The sequence below is a fragment of the Piliocolobus tephrosceles genome, chromosome 3 (genome assembly GCF_002776525.5).
Source record: "Piliocolobus tephrosceles isolate RC106 chromosome 3, ASM277652v3, whole genome shotgun sequence".
Taxonomy (NCBI): domain Eukaryota; kingdom Metazoa; phylum Chordata; class Mammalia; order Primates; family Cercopithecidae; genus Piliocolobus; species Piliocolobus tephrosceles.
Window position 1 is genome coordinate 80,915,021 of NC_045436.1, and position 15,522 is coordinate 80,930,542.

The following is a 15,522-nucleotide window of genomic DNA, read 5'->3' on the forward strand; positions in this document are numbered from 1 at the left end:
GAGTAAGGTATTTAAAGACTCAGTGGTAACTAGGACTTTTGATTTGATGCTATAAACAACAAAATGTGTATGCGAGTGGGCAATCTCCCTCCTCAGGACTTACCTGTGACTGGCGCATCAATATCCAGCAAGTTTTTTTCCTGTCGAAGAATTGATGCACCCTCTGTTATTATTCTCAATGCAACACTCTCTTCCAGTCTTCCCTCCTTCATAAGATGTGCCTTTAAGATATCCACACGAGGTTTTCCATCATTATCAAACACTTCTTTTGCTGTAAGCCGGTGACTTGGAGGAAATGGAACAGCTGAAAGAAAAAAGGTCCAATTATGACATTAGCCAAAACTCAACAACAAACAATTCAATAATAACCACCATATATCCATCCTCATCACAAACCACCTAAAACAGTATTTTTAGGGTGGCTGAATTAAAATATGATCAAGGGCTATCTATCAAAAATTAAGAACTGCATCCTTTCTTTGATTCTAGATATAATGTGATTGCTTAAACAAAATTGATAGTTCTTGCTCATCCAGTACTATCTCTTGCATCTATAATATCCTGATTGAGTTAAAAAGAAAAGGAATGAAAAGTTTTCAGTTCAACAATAATCAATTTTGTGAAAGAAAATCGTTCCTATATATCCAACCATAACCAACTTGTGCAAAGATGGGTCTCCACTAGAAAATGGGCTCCTCTACTGGGATTAGAGGCACAGGAAAAGATCTACCCAACCAGATTTGCTGCTCTAACTAGAGTCGCATCTGAGATAACTGATCTACTCACTATTTAAGAAAACAGCAGGAATCTGAAAGCAAAAAGGCAAAAGTGCACTGAATACTGATAAGGAAATCAGGATTTGCAGGTGAGTGTGTATGCTCATACTGAAGGGACCTCCTTAAAAGTGAAGGGTCAGGTTGTCAGGGAGGAGACACAGGTATTTTAAAAAATGACACAATGACAAAGTCCAATGATTGCTTAGGCTTGGAAGCAATCATTGTCTCTTCCACTCACTCACATCTTCTTAACAGCAAGAAGCTCTCTTGTAGCTACTGCCTTCCTCTACATTTGTGAGTACATTCATTCACTCATTCAACCAGAAGACATTCACTAAACTCCTCTAGCTTGCCCTGCTTCCAAAGGTCTATGGTCAGAGACGGTATCACAAAGGTTAAATTTGCAACAAATGGCCAGTAAGCCATTTAAAGACTCATTATTTCTCTGTTTCACATGATGGTTCATTCACTGGACAACTCATCCCTGTCAGATATGAGAAGTATCTGGCAAGGAGCATAAACATCATCCCATGTATCTTTCATGTGCCATGCACATTATGAAACAGACATACAGCATCTCCATTGGATGGCTCCTCTCTCAGGAAAAGCACTTGATGTTACGGAATAAACTTGGCCCTCTCCTTTCCTAAAAGTGTCTCTCAAGGAAGCAAGACTTACAGGAGACCTATGCCAAAACATTTTGTGTAATCTAACGGCATAGGTTTATAATCCTGAGTGAAATTATAACTATTTAAGAGAAAAGAAAAACTGGGAAATGAACTTGTACAGATGGATGCAAGGATGATTTTCTGGACAATCCAGCCGCATCTATTTCACTATGTTGTCAGATTGAGGCAGTCGTGGCAGATTCGTTGGGTGAGCAGGAGGCTTTTGTGGTCAGACAAACCTGGGTGCGAACCTTGCACTCTGCACGCTCCCCAGCTTATGACCTTGAGCAAGTTAAATAACCTTCTTTGGCTCCAGTTACCTCACCTGTGAAGTGAGGATTACATCTATCTGAGGATTGTTATACTAACTACACTAAATAGTAACAGTAGTAGCTAATATTTGTAGAGTATTTATTTTATGCCAGGCATTGTTTAGGTAATAAAATCAGAAACAACAATAAAAGTGTAAGATGAGTAGGGCGTACATACATGTGTTTATATATAAACTTATTTAGCTGCCATAACATTACTGTGCAGGAGAAACCCGAGGCTCAAAAATATTAAGCACCTTGCCCAAGATAATTATCTAGTGATTTATGTGTATAACTCAGTGAGTTTAAACCCCAGCAGTCTGATGCCAGAATACCTGCAACAAATAAACTACACTACTTCCCAGAAAGTACTCAATAATGCTTAGTAAGTAAAAATGATTAATAAATCACTTCTTATAAAATTCTAATACTGAGAGGTATTTATTTCTCACAAATACTCCTTTTATTTTCCAAAAGTTACTTTGAGTAGCTTATAGTACAATAGATACATAATACAAGAACAAAAGACAAATTGTATAATCCCAAAGAATGGTAAATAATAAAAGAAATCTGAAGATTAAACAAGGAGGAGAGAAAAAGAGGAAATTAGGTCATTAAATTTGAGGCATCTGGAGGTTATTCTATTTTTCTTTTCTCTGCCCTCCCTGCTTTTCCTTGCTTGACTGATAGAGTATGCTTGTTAAGAAAACATGGAGATGTTTTTCAACAGCCACATTTCTTTACACAGGTCTTTATATATGTTTTGAGATTAGAAAATATCTTACCTGGCAACTCCTCAAAATTCCTCAGGCTATAGACCGTGAGTCAAGATATGAGCTGGGGGCTAGAAAGGGATAAACTTCAAAAGGATGCTTGTGGTAAGGGCAACAGCTGAATTTTTAAAAAATGATTTCCCAAGGTGTTTTAGGCAACAGTGAAGGTTTAAGTGGCTCTGCATAACCGTCAGGCAAGAATCACAGGTGCACAGAAGGAAAGGAGGCTAATATATTGTCAGGCAGATAAAAGCAGTGGGTCTCTGCCACATATGCACTTGCTGGCCTGATTAAACTTAAGATAGATCAAAGAATTAAACCTGAAAGTGCCAAAACATTTACGAAGGTGAGAGGCAACAGGAGAGCACCCCATGAAGCGCCTCACCTTCATGAATTAGTCTTTCTCCAAGTCCCGAGACTCCCTCCAAGGCTAAGAACACTGCAATAACAGATGCTCCACCCTCCACTGCAGATCTTTTACCTTCCAGTAATTGCTAATCCTAAGGCAACTGGCTAAGGTAAAGCCACCTGCTCTGAGATACTGGCGCTGGTTCCAAATAAACAGGGGTGAGAAAGGAGAGGAAAAAGGCCAATCAGAGGGCTCTATTTCCAACTGGATGGAAGAGATCCTGACGAGATGGGGCCCTCTACCAGTTAAACAGATGGCAAAACCTGCAGGGAACCAAGATGGGCAGTAATGATGCCAAAGACTGAACACAGAAATGCTGCCAGTGAAAAGTTTTCTAGAACAAAAATAAGACTGTGCTAATATTTGTGTATTTGTGCACCTTTTGGCTTCATAAAAAACATACCAGCCTTACAAAGGTCACATTTATTTGCTTTTTCTGTTCACCTAGAATCCTACATGAAGACCTGTGCCAAATATTGAGCAAAAACTATTTAGACCAAAGAATCCAATCACCTTGGAAACATTTATTTAATTAATTCATTGTGAAAGTTGCTACACTTAATATAACAAAATTGGATTTCCCCTTCCTTCCTTTGCTTTGAGTCCACAACAAGTTGCTTTCACTGATACATGAGCAGGCCAGGACTAGAGAAATGACGTTTGTGCACATTAGTAAAAATTCAGAAATAGCTGTTGATATTTGGGCTGGTTCTTTGCAAAACATTTTTTTTTTGTAACTGCCTGTAAGCACAGAATATAGTGCTAAGATGTCTTAGAAGCATCCTTCTCAGGATGAGCTTCTAATCAATCAAGAAGCATATCTTCTGAGAAGATACAAACCTTCTCAGCTTTCACTACTTCACAATTCCCACCCAATGCCACTTTTTCCCCTCAAATTAATAAAACAGCAAAGTAGATAAAATCTGGGACATGTAAGTACTTGACCGACTTCTAACAGAAAACATCACAGAAGGCTTTAAAGGCAAACAACATATTGGGCTAGGATTATGTTCTCATGTCACTGACAGTGGAAATCCGGCAGAGACTGATTTTCAAGGGTCAATGACATGAAATTGTTTCCTTTTCTATCTGCTGTTTCCAGCAGAGAGTTTATCTATCTGATATGGAGAAAGGTTACTAGTCTACCTATGAACCAAACGCATATGCATCCAATATTGGCATCTATATAACTATTATTAAAGTTGTTGTCAACTCTACATTTACCAGAGAGAAACACATTTCAAGTCAAAAAAACTTTGCAGCCAGAGTAATCCTAGCCCTCAGTCTGGTTGACTATGGGAACTACATCTCAGAAAGATCCAGGGATCACTTTCTGAGTTTGAGGGTAGGTTAATTTTAGACCACAAATATGTATTCAGTAGCGTAAGTGATGTGTTATCACTCTGGGATAGTTCCAGGTATCTGGGATTTCTACTTCTCAAATCTGAGTCACTTAAGCCACTACTGAAGGGATTCCACTATTTAATAGGAAACATCTGAGGGTCATTGCCGTGGTGACACCTTGACTGGAAGATTCTCAGTGACAATACTAGTGGGATATGTAACTTTTTAAAATACTGTATCAAGCCTTCTAAATCTAGTGAATTTGCAAAGACATTGCATCTGTCATGATCGATTCACTGGTGTGGAGCCTGTTTCAGGGAAAGAATTAAAATGTTTGGCATTTTGTATGCTTTTACTTATGGTATCAATGGTATCATTGATGGTATGATACCATCATTACCAATTATCAATTAGTAGATCATTACTAATTATCAATTAGTAGATCTCAATCTGGACTTCACATTCATGTAACCTGGGATGTATAAAAATATGCCAATGAATATTTTTAAGTATCAGGAACAGGCTACCTAGTGTTTCACCTCTACCTGGAGTAGTCCTATAAATGCTGACAAAAAAGATTCAAGAGAATATTTAGCCTAGTGATCTTTTAAGCCTCTATTTTGCTTCTTTTTTCCCCCCTCAAACAAAATTATGCCAGGAAACGTAAGTATATCCAAAAGAGAAAGGGATTAAAGCAGCGTGCCTCCTTTCTCCTCGATGATGGCTACTAAGGAGTGCTGACACAATCCTGCTGCTCTCTGGAGCATAACTAGAAAACTCCCAGTCAAGACTGACCCCCTCATACTAAATAAAAGGAAAGTGAAGTCCAGAGAGAGGATGAATGAATCATCCAACATTAAAGGATTAGTCACTAGCTGGCCAAACTAACACTAACATTAAGGTCTCCTGATTTCAATTCCAGCACTTTGCCCCCTATATTTACAAAATATTGTACTGACTAGTCACATATGGCTGTTGAATACTCAAAAAATAGCTACTCCAAACTGAAATATGCTGCATATCCACAGTAAGCATCGTATTTAGAAGACTTGATACAGTATTTTAAAAAGTTAAATATGAGCCGGGTGCGGTGGCTCAAGCCTGTAATCCCAGCACTTTGGGAGGCTGAGACGGGCGGATCACAAGGTCAGGAGATCGAGACCATCCTGGCTAACATGGTGAAACCCCGTCTCTACTAAAAATACAAAAAAAAACTAGCCGGGCGAGGTGGCGGGCGTCTGTAGTCCCAGCTACTTGGGAGGCTGAGGCAGGAGAATGGGGTAAACCTGGGAGGCGGAGCTTGCAGTGAGCTGAGATCCGGCCACTGCACTCCAGCCTGGGCGACCGAGCAAGACTCCCTCTCAAAAAATAAAAATAAAAATAAAAAAATAAAAAGTTAAATATAACATTCATATTTTAATATTGATTTTATGTTGAAATAATAATATTTCGAACATAATGGGCTAAATAAAATTTGTTACTAAAATTAATTCCAACTCTTTCGTTTTAGTTTTAAAAAATATGTTTACTAGAACATTTGAAATTGCATACCTAGCTTCCTTTTACTGGACAGTGGTATTCTAGACCCTGCATCCTTCTAAGTAAATGAGAACAAGGTGAGTGGAAATTAAATTTCTTAGCCTTTCTTCTTTCCCAACTTTGGTTTAATTTCTACAAAACCTCAACCTATTTCAAAACTGGTTGCACACTGAGAATTGCTTTTTTAAAAGATGATGCCCATGCTCTATGTCTAGAGATTCTGATTTAACTGGTTTAGGGTATGGCCAGGGCATTGGCCTATTTTTACCTAATCCCAGGTTACACAAATATGAAGTCCAGATTGAGATCCACTGATCCACACCATAAGTAAAGGCATACAAAATGCTGGGCACTTTAATTTTCCCTCTAAACAAGTCAATTTTCCCTCCACACCAGTCAATCAACCACAACAGATGCAATGTCTTTGCAAGTCCAGACACATTTATTTCATCTCTCTCTGTAATCAGGACATGTACAGGAACAGCTCTTATCCCATATTTCATGTGGCAACTGTCTGAACAAGGACTGTCAAAGATACTTATGTCAGCACATGTTAGGAGAACAGCTTAAGCATATCACATGTCAGACACAGCTTAAAACACTTTCTGGCCTGCCCTCCTTAGACTAGAACACCATCTATTCCCTTGTGGACATTTCTGTATGTCACAGTCCATTGTGCTAATCAAACTATGTCAATTAATCAATCAGCAGCACCTATTACGCACCAACTATGCATTGTATCCCATGCTAGGCAGTGAGAGGAGCAGGAAGAAACGGACCACAGATAACAAACATAAGCCAACCCAAGCTCTGAAGAGCTTACCAGGTGGTGTAACTATCAGTTTTTGCTTGAGATAGTTGGCAAAGTGTTAAACTGCAAAACTAAAGAACAAGTTTAAAGACAATGAGAAAAAAAATGTAAGTAGTAAGAAAAAAATTGTGTCTCTCTACCCTAAGGTTATGGCTGAATTCTTAGAAACTTTTTGATCCAGTTGCACATTTCTCTTGTTTAAAGTACATAATAAATATTTAGTTTTTTAGATGACTCCAAGAGAAGAAGTTCTGTTTTTAAGTTATGAAAAATAGAATATGTCTATTGTAAAATATATGCCAGTTGAAATATAAAAAGTAGTTCCATCACCAAAATACGTGAAATCTGATTCTACTTCTGAACAAAGAGTAAAGAGATATGTAAGTACTAAGGACTTTTCACTGAATTTTATTTGGGTTCTAACATTGAGCAATTAGGTTTAACTTATATTCTCCTGGATGAAAAAACATGTATCAGTATGGGGGATATGTGTTTATTTATGCACAGAATGGATATTCTGGATGCAAATATATACAAAATATATTGTCTGGAAGAGAGAGCTAAAAATTAACCACAGCCAGCCCCTAAGAAGAATCGTAAGAACATATTTATTAGGGTTCTACTTATGCTACTCCTGCAGACACTCATCACTTGCGTGTTTGAAAGTCTTTGGCTTTTATTATAGATATTAATTCCCTTCAAATAAAAATACACATGGCCATCTCAAGTGTGGTTAAATATTAGACTTGCAAACAGAAAAATCCAATCTCAATTAAAATTTTTAAAAATGATTTTTTCATAGATCTATAAATAAAAATACAACTTGTTAATTTACTGGTGTTTTTTCCTGCTGCTATGATGACTTCTGTCCTTGTCAGAAACCTCCTTACTAACCTCCTCTAAATACTATCATACCAGTCCTGAGCCTTCAAATGCATTCAACTGTTAGATACAGTATGTGTCTTGATCATTTTACTAGCAGATTGAATAGCTCATTTGAATGCTCACTGAATGTTCACATACAAATATAGCAAAATAGTATCTTACGTAACATACCAATGTGTTAATCAAAGGGCATTATGGTGCTCAAAGCACTTATTGAAATAAGCATTCTTTTTTTTCCTCAGGCTTACAGAATATATATTATACCCAGTACTTTTTCAGATTAAATCTGAAATGTGCTACAAGCAATTATTTAATAAAGATCAGACTAATTAAATGAATTATTCCTCAAACAGGCATGGTGACTCACGCCGGTAATCCCAACACTTTGGGAGTCCAAGGTGGGCTGATCACAAGGTCAAGAGATCAAGACCATCCTGGCCAACATGGTAAAACCCTGTCTCTACTAAAAATACAAAAATTGGCTGGGTGTGATGGCATGTGCCTGTAGTCCCAGCTACTCAGGAGGCTGAGGCAGGAGAATCACCTAAACCCAGGAGGCAGAGGTTCCAGTGAGCCGAGATTGCACCACAGCAGTCCAGCCTGGGCGACAGAGCAAGACTCCATCTCAGGGAAAAAAAAAAAAAACAAACATATATATATATATATTCCTCAACTACAAGGGATTAAAAATTAATTAGAGAAAATAAGTACCTGAGCAGTACAGAGCTTCTATTATTATCCAAATTTCAAAATAGTTTTTAAATGTTTACGTATATATATTTAAATACACGTATTTATGTATATCTATTCTTTCTCCTTCCCATGTACAGATTTTCGCGTGCTCCTTTCACCACATATTCTTGAGTCTAAGGATTCAAGGACACAGAAATGAGTGACAGTCCACAACTTCCTCAGCATGCAGTCTTGAGAAGTTCTATCACAAAACTACTTTAATTTTTCATATTTTGCTTGCTTCATTACAATTGCAAATGGCTTATATAATGAATTATGTAATAATGATTCAACATTGAATAGCATTTGACAAAAGTTATTTTAATGGTTTCAAAATATTTCAGCATAATTGATAAGTTTAAATAAAAGTTGATTTTTGTTTTTAGACAGGGTCTCCCTCTGTTGCCCATGCTGGATGGCAGTGGTTGGTGCAAACACAGCTCACTGCAGCCTCAGCCTCCTGGGCTCAAGCAATCTTCCCACCTCAGTCAACCTCCTGAGCTCAACCAATCCTCCCATCTCAGTCTCCTGAGTAGCTGGGACCACAGGTCCCATGCCACCATAGCTAATTTTTTAACTTTTTGTAGAGATAAGGTATCATTATGTTACCTAGGCTTGTCTTAAACTCCTAGGCTCAAGCAATTCTCCTGTCTTAGCCTCCCAAAGTGCTGGGATTATTGGCATGAGCCACGACAACTGGCCCTGATTTTTTTTAATGTTGTTCAAAATTTTAAAGTTATACACATAAGTCCAGTGATCGACACATGGACAATGCCAATCACAAATTATCATACATGGGCATGATAAAAGAAAAATTATATTTACTGGTTTTGAAATATATGCTATCTAATGTTTACATTAAACTTAGAATTGTAGTTAAATATTAAATGTCTTAATTTACATGTTTAAGTCAAATACTAAAAAAATTAAATATATAATTGAAGAATTGTTATTTTATATGAGTCTATTCTATAATGGTTTTTAAAATTTCATATATATACATACATATATATATATATATGTGTGTGTGTGTGTGTATATATTCAGTTACACCAAGAGGTACCCCCCACTATCTTGGATCTCTGTACTAGATGACATTATTACAACAATATTTTCAGCAAATGATGTTTATACGAATCCTCAGAATAGCAAACTAAAGTAATGCATGAAATTCTCCTCGCTGGGATGAATTTAAAGAGAGAGGCTTTTATTTATACATTTATTTTTTGGACTTGAACATTTGCTCTCTTCTCCAGAGAAAAATGCCATGGGAGAATAAGAAAATCAAGAAACAAACAAGGATAGATACTTTAGGACTAGATGAATTTATTTCTCAAGTGAGCCAGTCCCTTTGAACAGAAATGAGGAGTACCCAGGGATTCTGAAACTTTATTTAATCCAGGTATATTTTTAAAAATTTATTTATTTATTTATAATTAACTTCTGGGGTACATGAATCCAGGTACATTTGACCACTCAGAAATCCTCAACTCAATAGCCTAAGACAGACATGAAATATAAGGACTTGACCTATTGAGTTGAACTGCTTGACAGAAGTTTTTTAATCACTATAAACTTTAGAAACCTTTGTATGAATAAACCTTACAAAATACAGTACTTGCCTTCTTAGTCCTCAATCCTAAACTGGTAAGTTGATAGGGAAAAAAAAAATATATATATATATATATCTCTATGCCGACATACCCACATATAACTTGTTCCTTTTACCCTCTTCATTCAATTCTATGGGACTACCCATTTTCCATGTCCATATGCCCACCTACCATCCCCATCCTCTGTGGTTAAAACACCTATAGGCATCAAAATCATTTTATTTAATGAATAGGCCTTCTCTTCTTTCAAAGGGTCTTAATAAAATGGCAAACATATGTCCCAAATGATACCAAATAATGTAAGCCTTAAGTGACAATTTAAGAATGTTAACCACTTTTGCATATGAAAGGTGATCCATTAAAAAATAATAAATCTAGTATATAATATCTTATATCTGTGACCACAGTGAAGCAAAGATCGAAATATTTTGCCTGACAGTCACCTTCCAGAGAGCCAACAGCAGGAGCTAAATTCCCAAGTTTGCATGTAATTCCTACCTGCTCTGGCTCAATACACCCTACTCCAAGTAGGCTCTAGAGCACGTTGCAGCAAACCATCAGGCCCTCTGTGTCTTTCCATGTTTCCGTAATGCTTACACTGTTTGCTTCATTCTGATGACCAGACATGTTCTCATCCACTATCTGTGGTCCACCATTTCTAAGAACCACTTACTCGTCTGAATAACACAGAAACATGCAGGAAGTTCCAATTCTCTGCACTTCTAATGTTCACTCCCCAAATCATAATCTTCACACACCTATTTAAAAATTCCCTACAATAGTATTCTCTCAAACTTCATTTGCAATTGTTTCATTTATCTTCAAAATGAACTTGTCAATTTTGGTTTAATTATCAAACATGCATTTTTTAATTCAGCAAAAGGAAAATGAACAATTTTATAATAAAGCTATGACAGACTACATTCCTTTCCTCCAAAAAGAACCACTCTTGGGAGACAATTTCCACCCATATGTAAGGTAAATTTTGTGCATAAAAGAAACTTTCAAGTAATTAAGGAATCAGATTGCTGGAATTACAATGCCAGTTGCAAATGTACAGGTAACATCAAATCTCACTCCAACCAATCAGTCAATCAATGATCACTACTCAAAAACAGAATAATTAAGTAGAAGGATTAACAATCAAGTCCCATTGAGTGTCTAGTCCAGTGCTCTGGCATTTGATATGTGCTTCTGAGTCAATGCAAGAAAGGACTGTCTTTTCTCCATCTCACTCACAATTTATTTAATACTTCTGTGGTACTAGAAGCAGTCTAAGAAGAGGGAATAGAAATTAAAATGGCCTTATTCAGATCTAAAACTATGTAATTACAAAATGATAGTCAATAGCCAAAACAACAGAACACTGAAAACTTCAGTTAGTAAATGTAAATGTCTTTTAAATAGCCATTAGAATAAAGAGACCATGGCTGCTCCATTGTGTGGTGGAAGCTGGGGGCCCATATCAAAGAGTAAACAGACAGATGTGACCAAAATTGAGCAACAGAATAGAAAACTGACAATGGACAAAAAAAAAATTGCAAACATTTTGAAAAACTAAATTACTTTAATTGCATATGTGAATGCAGGGTCACAGATAAATCTGTTGTTATTTATGATGGAAAATTAACCCAGTAACAATAAAAATAATGTTACATCAGTACAACAGTGCCCCACTGCTAAGATCCTAAAACACTATCACATGGACCTTCAGAAAGTAGTTCAAATATTTCCTTTAAAGGAACATTTTCCTAGTTTATAAGAATGCTATTAATACACACTTATTGAAGTATGACTCAATTAAAGGCATTTTAATTGCTAAACTTGCAATATCCAAGACTTAATAGACTAACACTTTCTCAGCAACTCAAGAGTCAGAAGTAGTTCAGGGGGACAAAGGCCTCCTTTTCCCCTCTTTATAGTGTCTGCATGACAGGCTACCAAAGTGAATCCAAATCTTACTAGTAGATACAAATGAAAAATTTATTGAGACATTCAGCTGTTAAGAGTAGCTAAAAACTAGGCCAGGCGCGGTGGCTCACACCTGTAATCCCAGCACTTTGGGAGGCTGAGGTAGGCAGATCACTTGAGGTCAGAAGTTCAAGACCAGCCTGGCCAACATGGTGAAACCCCATCTCTACTAAAAATACAAAAATCAGCCAGGTATGGTGGCAGGCACCTGTAATCCCAGATACTTGGGAGGCTGAGGCAGGAGAATCGTTTGAACCCAGGAGGCAGAGGTTGCAGTGAGCCGAGATCATGCCACTGCACTCCAGGCTGGGTGACAGAGCAACTCCATCCAAACAAAAAAGAAGAAGAAGAAAAAAAAGTCGTTAATAACTAGAGTATCTAACACAGCCTAAGCACATATACAATGGCAAACAGAATCATGTTAATTTCCATGATATATGAGTTTGGTTTCTCAAAGCATCCAAAAAGCTTCAGTTCCATAAGTTTTTCACTATCCAGATTAAACACACCCATTTAGGCATGATGGGCAGTCATTTAGGCAGCGCTGTGCCTTCATTCAAGTTTCATGTACGGAAGTCACAATGAGTAGACTAGAAATATACTACTTTTTATTATCATATAATTTAAAATCACTCATTGGCTTAAAATTCTCACTCAAGAAATAATCATGATTAAATGTAGAACTACTAACAGGTTAATATAAATGTAAGATATAGGATATGTTCAGTGAAAAGTGATCACACACACACAAATAGATGTAACAGTGTGTGCTACTTCAACAATGGAGTGGTATTTTGTTTTGAAGTCTCTTGATACATAATAATGCTCCATTTATTCAGAGCTTTTTGGTTCCTGTTGTCTTCAACAACCACAGTGCAGTTCCACACCTAGAGCAATGGTGAAAAACCTCACCAAAAATTCATGTCCTTTATTCCACAGGAGAGGAATGGAGCCATTCTCAGCACACTAAATACAAAGGGATGCTGGCATGGCATAATTGAGTGTGCATGTATACAGTTCTATATTTCATGACAGTCCTAAGGAACATCAGGGAATATCCGTGATGGTATACATTCCACATTTCACAAATATCTTCTATTACAGATACCTAGACAATGCTCTCTATTACAGAGGAAGAGAGAGGTATAATACAATTTCAATATACTATCTTTAAACAGAATTGTAAATAATTTTAAAAGATATATGTCTTATGCGATTTCAGTGAAATATATCATTCCTTGTCTACAGCATATAACTGAAGGTTTATATACACTGTCAATTCTTTTTTGGAATATAATTCAAACCAGGAGAAGGTTCTCATTCCCAAAAGAGTGAATTCAGTAATTCATAATGAAACAAAATATTCTTTGATTTGCTAATACTCTTTATATCTTTTTTTTTTTTTTTATGATATGTAGGGTACATGCATTCATTACGTACTGGAAAAAGAAAAATCTCCCATTCTACTCATTACATAAATGGAAACTATGTAAAAGCAACTTTCCTTTATAAATACAAAGGCAGAAAATACAGAAACTTCTACAATTGCTTTTCTGATATTGTTATTCTTCAAAAGCAATTTCAATAGCTCATGATTTTTGAGAATATTTATATTTGTAATTATTGTTAGAAATAATTTATACTTCCATAATAGAGATTTTAACAGTCCAAAATGCAATAAAAGTTCAAGAATAATCAAAGAAATAAGGAGAAAATAAACATTTTTTTATGACTTGAGGAATATAAATTTGAGTTCAACTAACCAAACTGCCAAGTTACATTGCATTTTTTTTTAAAAGCAAAATCCTAAATAGCATGTGAGTTTTACTAGAGCAATTTCCCAAAGGTACTGGCAATACTTACTCCCTATATAGCCAAGGGGGACCCAATTATTACTCTCACACCAAATGATAAACAAAACAAACAATAATCAGTCACCCCACCTCTTCTGAACTCCCTTACCACTAGACTGTAATTACCCTGGGGATCTTCATGCTCAAGAGACAAAACAGTATGTCCTAGAAGCAAAGACAAAAGTTTGGATCAGATTCATGACAAGAAGCCATTCAAAGTATATTTTGAATGTAAGACTGATGTATTTTATTTATGCACATAATTTTCCTATTCCAGATACTTCTATACAAATAAGAAATGTATATGAATAGACAAAGAATGATGTGGATCACTGTAAAGACAGTCTGTATATCGGCCACAAGGTCTACCATCACTCTTGTACTCAAGCAACAAAGAAAGAAAAATACAGAAAATGTCACTGCAATAATTAGGGATATGCTGAGTAAGTCATCAATAACCCACCAAAATTAGATTTTGTTAGTGACTCAAGAACAGGTATCTAAAGAAAGTGAAATATTTTTAAATATTATTAAAAGAAAACACATAGAACACAAAACAAATACAAAGTAAAGAAAAATTACAGAACTTCAGAAACCTAATTATTACAAAAAAGGAAAAGTAAAGTTGAGTAAATCATCAAATAAAGGGCTTAGGAGACTGTTGAAATTTCATCGCAACTTTATGTGTTGCACAAATTTCTGAGAAGAAAGGCCACAATTTAATAGATTCTCAAAAGAGTCCGTGACCCAAAGAGGCTAAGGTCCACTACAAAATGTCTTCCTCACCATTACCATAGTAACCATATAGTCTAGTTCCTCAATTACCCTGTCTGGATTACTGTGATAATAACCAGACTATTTCTCCAAGTTCCCAGTTATCTCACCTTAATCCACCTGATCCTCAAACTCTATGGTCTGACTATAACCAATTACGCAGTACCCCAAGTATTTCAGGCAATTTCAAACATTTCTTCAAGCTTTTCAGAGACAGTAAGGTGAAGGAGTTAAAAGTATGAATTCAGAAGCCAGACTGCCTAGGTAAACCATATCATCTTGAGCACATTATTTAATTGCTCTATGCTATAGCTGAAGATTAAATGAACTAATATTTGTAAGGTGCTTGGACCATTGAAGATTAAACAAACTAATATTTGTAAGGTGCTTGGCCCATTACCAGCACAATACATACTTCACAAGTTTTCCTTATGATTAACAACTACCTTGGCTTTACCTCCTTGGCCACACATCCTAATCATCCCTATTCAAATAGCACAACTTCTTAAAACACAAAAAGCCTGCTCTCCATCCAAATCCACCACACCCTTGAGTACTAAATACTTAATAAAAATATCTTTTGATTACCAAAATACAGTGTTCTTTACTTTGTTTTGTGTTTATTTGTCTTTAAAACATAAAACATTTGCTACCAGTATTTACTTTTACTCTTACAAAGCAGCCTACAAATCATTAGACAAGTTCTCTGCTAAGTTCAAAAAAAGTTTACACATCTGTAGTTATGTTCTTAAATATCATCCAATTTCACATTCTAATTTTCTAGTTCAAGAAACTCAGGCTCGAAGAGAGTAAGAGTAGTAATTATAACAATGAAATAATAAAATAAATGTTATATAAATAATTTATATACATACATATTGTTTAGAACAGTATCTGAGATGTAGTCAATTCTCTCACAGATTTACTTAATTGAATCTTCACAACAGTCTTGTGATTTGGATACTGTTATTCTACTTTTTATATTCCAAAACCCAGACACAAAGAAATGAAATGACTTTGCCAAGATTGCACAGCAAATAAGTAGGGGAAGTCAGGGCTCACA

General features: G+C 36.1%; 1 protein-coding gene across 2 annotated transcripts in view; it reads right to left on the minus strand.

Moving 5' to 3' along the window:
- The window catches only part of PPP3CA (protein phosphatase 3 catalytic subunit alpha), a 331,326-nt gene that overhangs the window by 171,520 nt on the left and 144,284 nt on the right, over positions 1-15,522 (minus strand). For both annotated transcript variants that reach the window (XM_023220087.2, XM_023220088.1), the window contains exon 2: positions 104-304. In XM_023220087.2, the coding sequence (XP_023075855.1) occupies positions 104-304 (201 nt within the window). The remainder of the gene's footprint in view (positions 1-103; positions 305-15,522) is intronic.